The sequence below is a fragment of the Moschus berezovskii genome, chromosome 2 (assembly GCF_049115385.1).
Source record: "Moschus berezovskii isolate FMDL1 chromosome 2, NW_MosBer_1.0, whole genome shotgun sequence".
NCBI lineage: Eukaryota > Metazoa > Chordata > Mammalia > Artiodactyla > Moschidae > Moschus > Moschus berezovskii.
Window position 1 is genome coordinate 38,750,468 of NC_142461.1, and position 15,901 is coordinate 38,766,368.

The window sequence follows — 15,901 nt, forward strand, 5'->3', positions numbered from 1 at the left end:
AGAAACACAACATTGTAAAGCAACTATACTTCACTTTTAAAAAAGTGATAAAAAAAGATGGAGCTTTCTCATCATATGCAGCCCTCTTTGTCAGAAGTATTTGAACAAACCTTGACTTGATACTTCCTTACTATCAGAAATTGATAGAACTTGGCTAATTCTTCCTGCACATGACTTCTGTTCACCATAAATTCAACACAATATATTTACATTTTTAAATGTTTTGACAACACTCTGATCTTGAAATATTAAAAAGGTTTTTTTTTCCAGAATATATCCACTCTTTACAAAGTTTTAAATATTTTAAATATGTTGTTTTTCTTTATTTAGGGCTATACTTTTGCAGATTTTTTTCATTATAGGTTATTACAAGATGCTGAGTATACATCCCTATGCTATACAGTAGATCCTTGTTTATTTTATATATAGTAGTATCTCCTCCTGCCCCACCCCCTGCTATCCTCTTTAGTAGCCACAAATTTGCTTTCTATGTCTGTGAGTTTCTGTTTTATAAAAAAATTCATCTGTATCATGTTTTAAAATTCCACATATAAGTGACACCTTATGATATTTGTCTTTCTCTATCTTAATATGTTGATATCTAGGTTCATCCATGTTGCTACAAATAGCATTATTTCATTCTCTTTTATGACTAATATTCAATTGTATGTATATGTATGTGTATAGACACACCACATCTTCTTTATCCATTCATTTGTCGACAGACATTTAGATACTTCCATATCTTGGCTATTGTCAATACTGCTACAGTGAACACTGGGGTGCATGTATCTTTTCTAATTAGTTTTCTCCAGATTTATGTCCAGGAATGGAATTGCTGGATCATATGGTAACTATTTTCAGTTTTTAATGACCCTCCATAAGGTTCTTCATGGTGGCTGCACCAATTTTCATTCCCACCAACAATGTAGGAAGGTTCTTTTTTCTCCACACTCTCTCCAATGTTTATTATCTGTAGACTTTTATGATGACCATTCTGACTCACATGAGGTGATACCTCATCGCAGTTTTGATTTGCATTTCTCAAATAATTAGTGACACTGAACATCTTTCTACGTGCCTGTTGGCGGGTCTTCTTTGGTGAAATGTCTGTTTAGGTCTTCTATAGAGCTATTTCTTTTGAGAATCATGCATTCCTTGAACTACCAAACATTTATGGAGTCATTGACTACAGAAAATATACCAGTGGAGAAAACTGTCTTTGACTCTTTTTACAAATATGCTGATATTCACTTAATGGAAATTTGTTAGAAAAACACTGAAGGGCAATAAAATTTAAGAAATACAAAAATCAGAGAAGTTAACAGTTTAAAGGAGGCTTTAAAGAGCAACTTAAAACTTTGCAATCTTTAACTCATAATTTAGGATTTTCTGCATGGGTTCTGATCTATATGCTCATAATACACATTAAAAAAAAACTGATGATGATTATTTATTATTTCCTAATTAGAGATTGTGTCCTTATTGAGTTTACGTTTTACTTGCATTGTTCATTTAAGTTAAAGTGAAAGTTGCTCAGTCGTGTCCGACTCTTTCCGACCCCATGGAATTCTCCAGGCCAGATTACTGGAGTGGGTAGCCTTTCCCTTCTCCAGGGAATCTTCCCAACCCAGGGATCAAACCCAGGTCTCCCGCATTGTAGGCAGATTCTTTACCCACTGAGCCATTAGGGAAGCCCAAGAATATTGGTATGGGTAGCCATCCCTTCTCCAGGGGATCTTCCTGACACAGGGATTGAATTTAGGGTCTCCTGCATTGCAGGTGGATTCCTTACCAACTGAACCACTGGGGAAGTTCATTTAAAGCGCTCAACATTACAATGTAGTAGGTGTTAATAATCTAATTTTACAGAGAAGAAAATTGGCTTAGCAGCTAAACTTGGACAAGGTCACATAATTAGTTACTCTATTTCACCATTTTAAGATGCACTTTTTTTTTTTTTTTTGCATTTGAACATCTCTGAAATTGAGATTTGGCTTACAATTGATGCCATCTTACGATATCACTAGAGCAAGGTGGTACTTGTGACACATTTTCTACTGCTTGTGTTCATGTCAATATCTAAAGCACCAGCAACAAAATGTACAAAATGGGCCCCAGTGTCTTTTCAGTCTCAGGAGCCGAATGATAGTTGGGTGAAGGAGTGGGTGAGGTGATAAGTCATGTGTGTTCGTCAACATTCCTGAAACAGGAATTGAAGGTTAGGCTAGCTTCATACAATTGCACTTTGGCTTATGTAACAAGCACCAATAGCTTTATAGCTTCATTTAAGAAATGATGTATCACTAACATTCTGATGACACAGAGGACATTATCATACGTAAAAACAGACGGTGACAATTTTGAGTTGAAAAGTGATTAGAATTTGAACTCTGAACTGAAGATAGTTTAGGAAAACTAGTTTACTTTCCTGCAGAGAGAATCATACGGACTGGTAATAAAGATTTACATCTAATTACGTCTGAAAGTCTTTTTTCAATAAGAATAAAACACAAATTAATTGATAAGAAAGCATTGTGTAAGAGCTGAAAGGGGAGTATTTTTCCTTTGTTATGGTATATAAAATAACGGTTCATTTCACAACGAATGGCACCTTATATTCAATGGGGTATGGAGAGATGCTGAGCTAGAATTAGAACCTCTCTGACTGCAGAGTTCAACTCCTAACTAGCATGATTGCCTAGTTGAGTGAACACTGTTAGTGCTGTATGGAGCCAACAATTTGGATTTCTTTCAGTGCACAATTCTGCAGTTTAGACCCAGACCAAATATCCCTTGAGAAACCCAGAAACATGAATTAATTTTTTCTTTATCCATACCTTTCTTATCTTCAACACCTGCATCTGATTTGAGGGTGTGGCTACTACTGTGAAGGGAATCTTTTGAGTCTTCATTTTCATCCAGGACGCCAGCAAAGCTGATCTTCCTTTCATATCTGTGCCGGTCCAATTCAGGGTCCAAACGAAGTCTGCAGCTCTCCAAGTCCTGCAATGTCAGTGGGGAGCATGTGAATGAGGGCATCTCCCCAGCACTGTATTGGTCTTCTGGCAAACCTTACTCCATTCTGAGTGGTACACACAGCATTTAAATAGCCAGTTCCTATCTACCTTATGCCAGTTTCAGACTGCGTCCATGAAAACAGTTTCCTTAATCCACAGGTTAAGGATCCAATTATAAGCCCAGGTTGTTACCTGTGCTTCTGACCAACTGGTTATAAATTGAAGGTTCCAACAACACCCCTCCTCAGTTCAGTTAATTTGCTAGAGGTGGTAACAGAACCCAGAGAAATATTTTGCTGACTAGATCACTGGTTTATCATAAAAAAATATATAGTCAGCAAGAGTTGGATGGAAGAAATACACAGGGCAAGGCATGGGGTGAGGTAACCTAGCTTCCAAGTCATCCAAGGGCACTGTTCTCCCCAGTAGTCACATGTCCACCAACCGAAAGCTCTCTGAACCCTGTCCTTCTGGGTTTTTATGAAGGTTTCATTAAATAGGCATGATTGATTAAATCATTGTCACCTAGAGGTGAGGGGAGTAGGACTGAAATTTTCATTTTTCTAGGCACTCGGTAGTCACCTTATTAAGACACCTTGGTCACCCTCCTTAAGAAATTCGAAGGGTTTTAGGAACACTGTGCCAGAAATACAGATGAAGACCAAGCATATATCTTTTATTACAAATCATCATATCACAGAATAGAAACAGAAAACAAATACCAAGGTGATGTTGGAATTCAGTCCTAAGGATTAAGTAAAATTTGCTCAGCGAACAGGTAGGAAAAGGCAGTTCTGGCTTAAGAAACCTTGTGTATGATGGCCAGAGGCACAGAACAATATCAGACAATGGGAGAATCTCTCCTTCTCTTTTAGGAAAACTTCAAGTATAAGAGGGTTTCCTTTACCATCCACTTAAGAACAGAATGACCCCATAGCCGAAAGTAGGGAATGTAAGTATTTAGTAGGAGTTCAATCTGTGAGGTGAGCATGGACATTTTATTTGTTCTATGAATGGAGACTCGCTAATGCTGAAGATCATATTTAATCATTTATCTATAAAATACTTTCAGATGTGATAAATGAAAAATATATAAAATGCTAACCTTATTTTTATACAGTGATTTTTTTCCAATTATGACACAATAAGTCCTTAGATTCAAGTAGCTTGAAAAACAAAAGATATTTTGAAAAACCCAGTTTGTACCGAGATTAAAACCTTAAGCTTTTAACTGTTGTTAATAAATGAAACTTTTAGATTCTATAGTTTCTTTTCCCTTTGAATTAGAAACAGAAGTTACACTTCGGTACTCAGAAAATTGTATCACATCTAGAAAAAAGAAGGAACCACATGGAGTCTATTTAACATTGTCAAAAAATGTTCTAGGAATATAATTTCTCCTCTGAAATTAATCCTTTTTAGGAAAAAGAAAACAACCTAACTACTTTCCAGTTTGGCAGCCAAATTTAATTAGATAAGCTTCTTAGTTGAGACAAAAATAATAACAATTCTGATTCTCTAAAGTAGTTATTTCTTCCAACTTCTTGTATCTACTAGTCACAATCCTACTTATCTTCCAAAGCTGTGTTCATATATGATCTCTTCCAGGAATGTCCTTCAGATTTTTCCAGTCCCTTCTTCGGCCAGCGGTGGCCCTCTGCTCGTTTCTTGTGTGTTGCTCATGTGTTGCTTCTCCTGTTACAGCATATTCATCTCTGAGTCACCCTCACTCCCACCTCTGCACCCTTTACGCCACCCTTTCTCATAGCCTTACTCTCAAATATTCATACCTACTCTTCAAATATGAATGTGAATTGTGTTTTGCTTCTGATCAGGCTTCCCTGGTGGCTCAGCTGGTAAAGAATCTGCCCGCAATGTGGGAGACCTGGGTTCTATCCCTGGCATGGGAAGATCCCCCGGAGAAGGGAAAGGCTACCCACTCTAGTATTCTGCCCTGGAGAAATACAGTCCATGGAGTCACAAAGAGTTGGACACGACTGAGTGACTTTCACTCTGATCGTTTAACTTTAGGAGCATATGGGATCCAGTGGTGTATTCTTTATAATGTGATTTGTTAAATCCCTTTGGTACAATTGGTACAGTTTCTAGCACAATCTTGTACAGAAGCATTCAACATGTTTTCCCTAATGAGTGGAACAGATGTAAAGAGACTTCTTTATGGTCTTTTTCTTTGTTATTAAGGTTCATCTTGGCATCCTATGGGAATTAATTTAATTCCATGCTGCTTGGTCATCAGTTATTGGTTTTACCAACTCAACAGGGAAACATTTGAATAGATCTGCAGTTTTATAGACAAAACTCTCTAAAAAAATTTTTGTGTTTTCAAGTTTGGAAGTTAATCATTACTTGAAGAAAAATGGACTATTACGCTTTTTTAGATGATAAATCTTGTAAAAATGATGTTTTTTCCTTTTCTAGATATTCTTTATGAGTATGGTTTACAAAAAGAGAGAGTAAAAATGCTACCAAAAGTCATTTTGGTGGGAGAAACAAGTACACTAAGTTCCATCTAGGGATGTAGATGGGAAAAATTTGTTAAGTTGGTAAAAATATATTTTTAACTGATATTAACTTTCCTTTTCACTAACTTCCACTCCCCACTATCCAGTGAGTGACCTCCTGAGATTGCCTAGCTCTATCAAATTAACTTTTATTTAATAAATTTTAGGCTCTTTTGTCTTTTCTTCTGCGTGTGTTCTAGGTCATGTCCAACTCTTTGCAACCCCATGGACTGTAACCTGCCAGGCTCCTCTGTTCATAGGATTCTCTTTATTTTTTTTTATTGGAGGCTAATTATTTTACAATATTATATTGGTTGGTTTTGCCATACATTGACATGAATCCACCCCGGGTGTACATGAATTCTCCTTCCTGAACCCCCCTCCCACCTCCCTCCTCCCCTTATCCTCCCTCTGGGTCATCCCCTCACACCAGCCCCGAGCATCCTGTAACATGCATCGACCCTGAACTGGCAATTCGTTTCGCATATGATAATATACATGTTTCAATGCCCTTCTCCCAAACCATCCCACCCTCACCCTCTCCCACAGAGTCCCAAAGACTGTTCTGTACATCTGTGTCTCTTTTGCTGTCTCGTATACAGGGTTATCATTTCCATCTTTCTAAATTCCATATATATGTGTTAGTATACTGTATTGGTGTATTTCTTTCTGGCTTACTTCACTCTATATAATAGGCTCTAGTTTCATCCACCTCATTAGAACTGGTTCAAATGCATTCTTTTTAATGGCTGAGTAATACTCCATTGTGTATATGTACCAAAGCTTTCTTATCCATTCGTCTGCAGATGGACATCTAGGTTGCTTCCATGTCCTGGCTATTATAAACAGTGCTGCAATGAACATTGGAGTACACGTGTCTCTTTCAATTCTGGTTTCCTCTGTGTGTATGCCCAGGAGTGCGATTGCTGGATCATATGGCAGTTCTATTTCCAGTTTTTAAGGAATCTCCACACTGTTCTCCATAGTGGCTGTACTAGTTTGCATTCCCACCAACAGTGTAAGAGGTTTCCCTTTTCTCCACACCCTCTCCAGCATTTATTGCACGTAGACTTTTGGATAGCAGCCATTTTGACTGGTGTGTAATGGCATCTCATTGTGGTTTTGATTTGCATTTCTCTGATTATGAGGGATGTTGAGCATTTTTTCATGTGTTTGTTAGCCATCTGTATGTCTTCTTTAGAGAAATGTCTGTTTAGTTCTTTGGCCCATTTTTTGATCGGGTCATTTATTTTTCTGGAATTGAGCTGCAGGAGCTGCTTGTATATTTTAGAGATTAATTCTTTGTCAGTTGTTTCATTTGCTATTATTTTCTCCCATTCTGAAGGCTGTCTTTTCACCTTGCTTATGGTTTCCTTTGCTATGCAGAAGCTTTTAATTTTAATTAGGTCCCATTTGTTTATTTTTGTTTTTATTTCCAATATTCTGGGAGGTGGGTCTTGGAGGATCCTGCTGTGATTTATGTCGGAGAGTGTTTTGCCTATGTTCTCCTCTAGGAGTTTTATAGTATCTGGTCTTACATTTAGATCTTTAATCCATTTTGAGTTTATTTTTGTGTATGGTGTTAGGAAGTGTTCTAGTTTCATTATTTTGCAAGTGGCTGACCAGTTTTCCCAGCACCACTTGCTAAAGAGACTGTCTTTTCTCCATTTTATATTCTTGCCTCCTTTGTCAAAGATAAGGTGTCCATAAGTGCGTGGATTTATCTATGGGCTTTCTATTTTGTTCCATTGGTCTATATTTCTGTCTTTAGGCCAGTACCATACTGTCTTGATAACTGTGGCTTTGTAATAGAGCCTGAAGTCCGGCAGGTTGATTCCCCCAGGTCCATTCTTCTTCCTCAAGATTGCTTTGGCTATTCGAGGTTTTTTCGTATTTCCATACAAATTGTGAGATTAAATGTTCTAACTCTGTGAAAAATATTGTTGGTAGCTTGATAGGCATTGCATTGAATGTATAAATTACTTTGGTTAGTATACTCATTTTCACAATATTTATTCTTCCAATCCACAAACACAGTATATTTCTCCATCTATTAGTGTCCTCTCTGATTTCTTTCACCAGTGTTTTATAGTTCTCTATGTACAGGTCTTTTGTTTCTTTAGGTAGATATATTCCTGAGTATTTTATTCTTTTCATTGCAACAGTGAATGGAATAGTTTCCTTAATTTCTCTTTCTATTTTCTCATTATTAGTGTATAGGAATGCAAGGGATTTCTGTGTGTTGATTTTATATCCTGCAACTTTACTGTATTCACTGATTAGCTCTAGTAGTTTTCTGGTAGAGTCTTTGGGTTTTCTGTGTAGAGGATCATGTCATCAGCGAACAGTGAAAGTTTTACTTCTTCTTTTCCAATTTGTATTCCTTTTATGTCTTTTTCTGCTCTGACTGCTGTGGCCAAAACTTCCAGAACTATGTTGAATAGTAGTGGTGAGAGTGGGCACCCTTGTGCTGTTCCTGACTTTAGGGGAAATGCTTTCAGTTTTTCACCATTGAGGATAATGTTTGCTGTGGGTTTGTCATATATAGCTTTTATTATGTTGAGGTATGTTCCTTCTATTCTCACCTTCTGGAGGGTTTTTATCATAAATGGATGTTGAATTTTGTCGAAGGCTTTCTCTGCATCTATTGAGATAATCATATGATTTTTATTTTTCAGTTTGTTAATGTGGTATATTACATTGATTGATTTGAGGATATTGAAGAATCCTTGCATTCCTGGGATAAAGCCCACTTGGTCATGATGTATGATCTTCTTAATGTGTTGTTGGATTCTGATTGCTAGAATTTTGTTAAGGATTTTTGCATCTATGTTCATCAGTGAAATTTGCCTGTAGTTTTATTTTTTTGGGGGGGGATCTTTACCAGGTTTTGGGATTAGGGTGATGATGGCCTCATAGAATGAGTTTGGAAGTTTCCCTTCCTCAGCAATTTTCTGGAAGAGTTTGAGTAGAATAGGTGTTAGCTCTTCTCTAAATTTTTGGTAGAATTCAGCTGTGAAGCCATCTGGACCTGGGCTTTTGTTTCCTGGAAGATTTTTGATTGCCACTTCTATTTCCGTGCTTGTGGATGGGTCTGTTAAGATTTTCTATTTCTTCCTGGTTCAGTTTTGGAAAGTTGTACTTTTCTAAGAATTTGTCCATTTCTTCCAAGTTGTCCATTTTATTGCCATAAATTGCTGATAGTATTCTCTAATGATCCTTTGAATTTCTGTGTTGTCGATTGTGATCTCTACATTTTCATTTCTAATTTTATTAATTTGGTTTTTCTCCCTTTGTTTCTTGATGAGTCTGGCTAGTGGTTTGTCAATTTTATTTACCCTCTCAAAGAACCAGCTTTTGGCTTTGTTGATTTTTGCCATGGCCTCTTTTGTTTCTTTTGCATTTATTTCTTCCCTAATTTTTAAGATTTCTTTACTTCTACTAATCCTGGGGTTCTTCATTTCTTCCTTTTCCAGTTGCTTTAGGTGTTCAGTTCAGTTCAGTTCAGTCGTTCAGTCGTGTCCAACTCTTTGCGACCCCATGAATCACAGCACGCCAAGACTCCCTGTCTATCACCAACTCCCGGAGTTCACTCAAACTCATGTCCATAGAGTCGATGATGCCATCCAGCCATCTCATTCTCTGTCGTCCCCTTCTCCTCCTGCCCCCAATCCTTCCCAGCATCAGAGTCTTTTCCAGTGAGTCAACTCATCGCATGAGGTGGCCAAAATATTGGAGTTTCAGGTGTAGAGTTAGGTTATTTAGTTGACTTTTTTCTTGTTTCTTGAGGTATGCCTGTATTGCTATGAACCTTCCCCTTAGCACTGCTTTTACAGTGTCCCAGAGGTTTTGGGTTGTCGTGTTTTCATTTTCATTCATTTCTATGCATATTTTGATTTCTCTTTTGATTTCTTCTATGATTTGTTCGTTATTCAGCAGCGTGTTGTTCAGCCTCCATATGTTGGCATTTTTAATAGTTTTTCTCTCGTAATTGAAATCTAATCTTACTGCATTGTGGTCAGAAAAGATGCTTGGAATGATTTCAATTTTTTTGAATTTACCAAGGCTAGATTTATGGCCCAGGATGTGATCTATCCTGGAGAAGGTTCTATGTGCACTTGAGAAAAGGTGAAATTCATTGTTTTGGGGTGAAATGTCCTATAGATATCTATTAGGTCTAACTGGTCTATTGTATCATTTAAAGTTTGTGTTTCCTTGTTAATTTTCTGTTTAGTTGATCTATCCATAGGTGTAAGTGGGGTATTAAAATCTCCCACTATTATTGCATTGTTGTTAATTTCCCCTTTCATACTTGTTAGTAATTGTCTTACATATTGCGGTGCTCCTATGTTGGGTGCATAAATATTTATAATTGTTATATATTCTTCTTGGATTGATCCTTTGATCATTATGTAGTTTCCTTCTTTGTCTCTTTTCACAGCCTTTGTTTTAAAGTCTGTTTTATCTGATATGAGTATTGCTACTCCTGCTTTCTTTTGGTCTCTATTTGCGTGGAATATTTTTTTCCAGCCCTTCACTTTCAGTCTGTATGTGTCCTTCATTTTGAGGTGGGTCTTTTGTAGACAACATATATGGGGGTCTTTCTTTTGTATTCATTCAGCCAGCCTTTGTCTTTTGGTTGGGGCATTCAACCCATTTACGTTTAAGGTAATTATTGATAAGTATGATCCCACTGCCATTTTCTTTATTGCTTTGGGTTCGAGTTTATACACCCTTTCTGTGTTTCCTGTCTAGAGAAAATCCTTTAGCATTTGTTGGAGAGCTGGTTGGTGATACTGAATTCTCTCAGCTTTTGCTTGTCTGTAAAGCTTTTGATTTCTCCTTCGTATTTGAATGAGATCCTTACTGGGTACAGTAATCTGGGCTGTAAGTTATTTTCTTTCATCACTTTAAGTATGTCTTGCCATTCCCTTCTGGCCTGAAGAGTTTTTGTTGAAAGATCAGCTGTTATCCTTATGGGAATCCCCTTGTGTGCTATTTGCTGCTTTTCCCTTGCTGCTTTTAATATTTGTTCTTTGTGTTTGATCTTTGTTAATTTGATTAATATGTGTCCTGGAGTATTTTGCCTTAGGTTTATCCTGTTAGGGACTCTCTGGGTTTCTTGGACTTGGGTGATTATTTTTTTCCCCATTTTAGGAAAGTTTTCAACTATTATCTCCTCAAGTATTCTCTCATGGTCTTTCTTTTTGTCTTCTTCTTCTGGGACGCCTATGATTCGAATGTTGGGTGTTTACCACTGTCCCAGAGGTCTCTAATATTATCCTCATTTCTTTTAATTCGTTTTTCTTTTTTCCTCTCTGTTTCATTTATTTCTACAGCTCTATCTTCTAGCTCGCTTATCCTGTCTTCTGCCTCTGTTATTCTACTGTTTGTTCCCTCCAGAGTGTTTCTGATCTCATCTATTCCATTATTCATTGTATATTGACTCTTTTTTATTTCCTCTAAATCCTCATTAAACCTTTCTTGCATCTTCTCAATCCTTTTCTCCAGGTTATTTATCTGTAACTCCATTTTGCTTTCAAGGTTTTGAATCATTTTTACCATCAAAATTCGAAATTCTTTATCAGGTAGATTCCCTATATCTTCCTCTTTTGTTTGTGTTGGTGGGCATTTATCTTGTTCCTTTACTTGCTGGGTATTTCTCTGCCTCTTCATCTTGCTTATATTGCTTTGCTTCCGGTGGCCTTTCCGTCTTCTGGCAGTTTGTGGAGTTCTCTTTATTATGTAGTTTCCTTGCTGTGTGTGGGGTTGGACGGGTGACTTGTCAAGGTTCCCTGGTTAGGGAAGCTTCAGTCGGTGTTCTGGTGGGTTAGCTGGATTTCTTCTCTCTGGAGTGCAATGTAGTGTCCAGTAATGAGTTATGAGATGTCAGTGGGTTTGCAGTGACTTTGGGCAGCCTGTATATTGATGCTCAGGGCTATTTTCCTGTGTTGCTGGAGAATTTGTGTGGTATGTCTTGGTCTGGAACTTGTTGACCCTTGGGTGGTGCTTGGTTTTAGTGTAGGTATGGAGGCGTTTGATGAGCTCCTATCGATGAATGTTCCCTGGAGTCAAGAGTTCTCTGGTTTTCTCAGGATTTGGGCTTAAGCCTCTTGCCTCTGGTTTTCGGTCTCATTCTTGGGGTAGCCTCTAGACTTCTCTATCTGTCATTTCCAAAGTGGTTCTCTCTATTTTAGCTTCTGTTTGCTGGTCTCTTCAGTGTCTAATTTCCGCCCTCACACTAGGGGGCGGTGGTGGACCCTTTTTAAGGGTCAGTTGTTCAGTCCTGTTCTGGGAAGGGAGGAACGCTGCAGACAAATATCTCTGTCGTCTCTGGGGAGTGCTTGCAGTGTCTCAGCCACAATGGGTTTGTCCCCGCTCACAGCACGTGTGCTGTCCCAGTCTACACTGCACAGGCTCTAGGTTGCTCTGCCAGGAACTGTCGGAGTCCGTCGCTGGGTTGTATGCACTTCCCAGGTCTGAGCAGCTCAGGTTCAGGTCCTCGGGTACTCCACAAAGGCGCAGACTTGGTTGGGCCTGCGTTTTGTGTCTTCCCCGGTCCGAGCAGCTCAGGTGACCAGGTGTTTGGCGAGTGCAGTCGCTGCGACTTATCGCCTCCCCAGTCCCTGCCACTCGGTTTTCTGGGTGTACAACCAGCGCACCTTCTCAGGCGGATATCGACCGGCCCGAGCCCAAGAAGTCTTGATTAGCAATGACGCCTGCCTGCAGTTTGGTATCAGATGCCTTTCTGGGGCCGTGGTTGCCCCCTCTGGCTCTAGCTCTGGCTGACCTCCCTGCTTGTCTCAGCGGGGGATGGCGGATGGGCTGACCGCAGCCGGCTCGCTCTGCTCAGCCCTTTGTTCTGTGAGCGGGGCTGGCGGAGTCTTAGGTTAGAGCTTTCTGTCTTTTCACAGGGAAGCTATCCCAGTCTGCTTTGCTATCCCCAGTTAGTTCTCTCAGATTGCCCTCGCGGCATTCAAGCCCAGTCCTCTCTCCAAGCAGTTCAGCCGGCTCCTCCCTGCCCAGTCCCCACCTGCTTACTGCGGATGCAGGCGTCTGCGCTGCTTCTCCGCTGGGAGTTACCGTTTGGCGGGTAATCTGTAGGTTTTAATTATTTCTTTCTTTTCCCTCCCGGTTATGTGGCCCTCTGAGGTTCCAAGGCTCGCCATAGACTCGCCAGTGAGAGTGTTTCCTGGTGTTTGGAAACTTCTCTCTTTTTAAAGCCTCCCTTCCCGGGACGGAGCTCCGTCCTTACTTCTTTTGTCTCTCTTTTTATCTTTTATGTTTTTTCCTACCTCCTTTCAAAGACAATGGGCTGCTTTTCTGGGTGCCTGATGTCCTCTGCCAGCATACAGAAGTTGTTTTGTGGACTTTACTCCGCGTTCAAATGTTCTCTTGATGAATTCGTCGGGGAGAAGGTTGTCTCGCTGTCCTATTCCTCTGCCGTCTTGTTCCCTCCTCCTGTTCATAGGATTCTCCAGGCAAGACTACTGGAAAGAGTTGCCAGGGGATCTTCCCAACCCAAGGATCGAACTTGCATCTCTAATGTCTCCTGCTTTGTAAGGCAGATTCTTTACCACTAATACCACCTGGGAAGTCCCTTTCTCTTGCACACTTCAGATATAACCAGGACTTTTTCAAAGAAACAAATATTTCACAGGGAAATGATCTTATGACATTTCTATCAAAAATATTTTCTTGGTAGAAAGTTTATGTTCCCTATCTTCCCCCCTCCTCAAGTCTCAGATCCTAGAATATTTATAGTTTCTAATGTGATATTTTTCTAGCTTATACTTTTATTATTCTGTACATTCAGGTAGCTATTTATTTTTACTGCTGTTAAAAATGTTACTGAATTAATAAAATATCCCCCAAATCTATAAATACTCTTACAGCAAGTGTTTTGTTAAAACTTTAGAATATTTCATTTTAATGGTATTTATGCTTAGCCTGTTAGATTTACTGTTTTGTACAACTTCTTAAAAAACCTATTTTAAGCATTTATAGCTTCTGTGTTAGTAAAATGGTTTTATGACACTGTTTTTTCTGTAATAGTTAAAAATGTGATTCGAGCTTTCTTTATCAACTATAGTTACATAGATTAAACATGAGCTCTTTCCCATTTTCCAAAGGTCACATCCCCCCCAAATTTATGAACCTATACTTGACAATAAAAGTTACAGTTCAATGAATAAAAGACTTATGAGAACGAGTTAAAGGCAATGAAAAATTTTCTCTTATTGATTGGATAACTGCAGCCTCTATTTTAGTTTAATTTTTTGGCATTTTCTACTAGACAGCCAGTTAACTTAACAGTCATTTTTTAAAGATTTGATTAATTTTCTTAAAAAAGATATTTTGTTACAATAAGGAACATTAAACTATAGTTTTATAGTGTTGAAAGAAAGAACAAAAATAACTGAATCAAACTTTAAGGTTCTTATCTTTTTAAAATCACTATAAGTCAAAATAGCGACCTTTAAAAATCTGAAAATTTGGACTTCCCTGGTGATCCAGTGGCTAAGACGCCATACACCCAGCACAGGGGGCCCAAGTTCAATCCCTGGTCAAGAAACTAGATCCCACATGCTGTAACTAAGAGTTTGCTTGCCACACCTAAAGATCCTGCGTGTAACTAAGACCTGGCACAGCCAAATAAATATTAAAAAATAAATAAAAAATGAAAATCTGAAAATTTAACAGATGTGTTTCTGAGCTTTTATGAAGATGTCAGTATAACTAGAATATTGATATGAATAACACTCACAGAGGCCTACAGATTAACCTTGACTTTAAACATGTTTAAGTGGCAGACTTTCTTGATTTTCTATAGTAGTCTCAATATAATAGTGAAGGTGACAATTCAGAAAAATAAAGGTTCAGGATAACATGAAATTAAGTAGGAGGAACTCCATTTCATAGTATTTAAATACTGCAGTTTCACAGTCCAAATGTGGACACATTTCTCTTGAAAACATATTTCACCTACAAAGAGTTCCATTTTATGCTTTAGAGTGTGAGGAAAAGGGCTGTGCAGTCACTGGAAATCAGAGTTAGAGGAACAACTCAGGAATACCAGAGCACTGACTTTTTGGTTCCATTCCTCATGCCAACCTCTAACCCCCTGGGACTGCAGTAGGGTCTTGCTCATACTGAGTTTGGTCAAAACAGCAGGAGAGTTGGTGCACTGTAAAATTCACCTAAATGGAAGCACATAGATTGTTAGTGTAACAGTTTCTCTGGTAGTGTAAGTTTTGTGTAATGGGGAGAAAAAAAAGAATTTGTCTGGTTCCTCAGCTCTGGTTGGGGAAGGCCTATGATAAAAGAACCACTGGAAACACGGTGCCCATTAGAGAACAAAGGGCCAAGAAAATTGGCTCTGAGATGGGCCTCTGTCCAAAGTGCTTTGTGATGACTCCTGGCTCTTGCTAGAATTTGTATCTTAAGTTAAAAAAATCAGGTCCTGATGGCATACAAGTGTGTCTATGTGTATGCCTGCCTGTGTGTCTGTGCACGTGTATGTATGTGCGTGTGTGTGTGTGTGCATGCACACATGGTCTTTTTCTGCCTATCTGTATCCATATGAAATGCTGCAGGAATAAAATATTAGTTCAAAGACATTTACATGCTAAAGACTTGAGTCTTTTCATTCATAATTTAAATGAGAAAATTCACTGGAAGCACATAAATTTATGAATTGTTGATATGGTTTTTCCAGTAGTCATGTATGGATGTGAGAGTTGGACTACAAAGAAAGCTGAGCACTAAAGAATTGATGCTTTTGAACTGTGGTGTTGGAGAAGACTCTTGAGAGTCCCTTGGACTGCAAGGAGATCCAACCGGTCCATCCTAAAGGAAATCAGTCCTGAATATTCATTGGAAGGACTTATGCTGAAGCTAAAACTCCAATACTTTGACCACCTGATGCAAAGAACTGACTCACTAGAAAAGACCCTGATTCTGGGAAAGACTGAAGGTGGGAGGAGAAGGGGATGACAGAGGATGAGATGGTTGGATGGCATCACTGACTCAGTGAACATGAGTTTGAGTAAGCTCTGGAAGTTAGTGACGGACAGGGAAGCCTGGCAAGCTGCAGTCCATGGGGTTGCAAAGAATTGCACATGACTGAACTACTGAACTGAACTGAGTATGAAAAAAACAAACCTATCAGTGATTTCTGGAAAAAGGTGGCTATAAAACTCCTCATAGTTTGCAGAATAAAGGAACATAGAAAGGTTCTTAGATATTCCTAGGTTAACTAACAGTGATCAATTAGACATTACCCAGTGGTGCAGTCTTTTGTGATTTTAAGGTCAACTTTCAGTTTTTTAATAGATAAAAAGAGATTTTCTTTTTATA

General features: G+C 38.7%; 1 protein-coding gene across 5 annotated transcripts in view; it reads right to left on the bottom strand.

Annotated features, from left to right (window-relative positions):
* The window catches only part of UNC80 (unc-80 subunit of NALCN channel complex), a 218,111-nt gene that overhangs the window by 95,991 nt on the left and 106,219 nt on the right, over nt 1-15,901 (bottom strand). For all 5 annotated transcript variants that reach the window (XM_088842019.1, XM_055398557.2, XM_088842016.1 and 2 more), the window contains exon 26: nt 2,841-3,006. In XM_088842019.1, the coding sequence (XP_088698145.1) occupies nt 2,841-3,006 (166 nt within the window). The remainder of the gene's footprint in view (nt 1-2,840; nt 3,007-15,901) is intronic.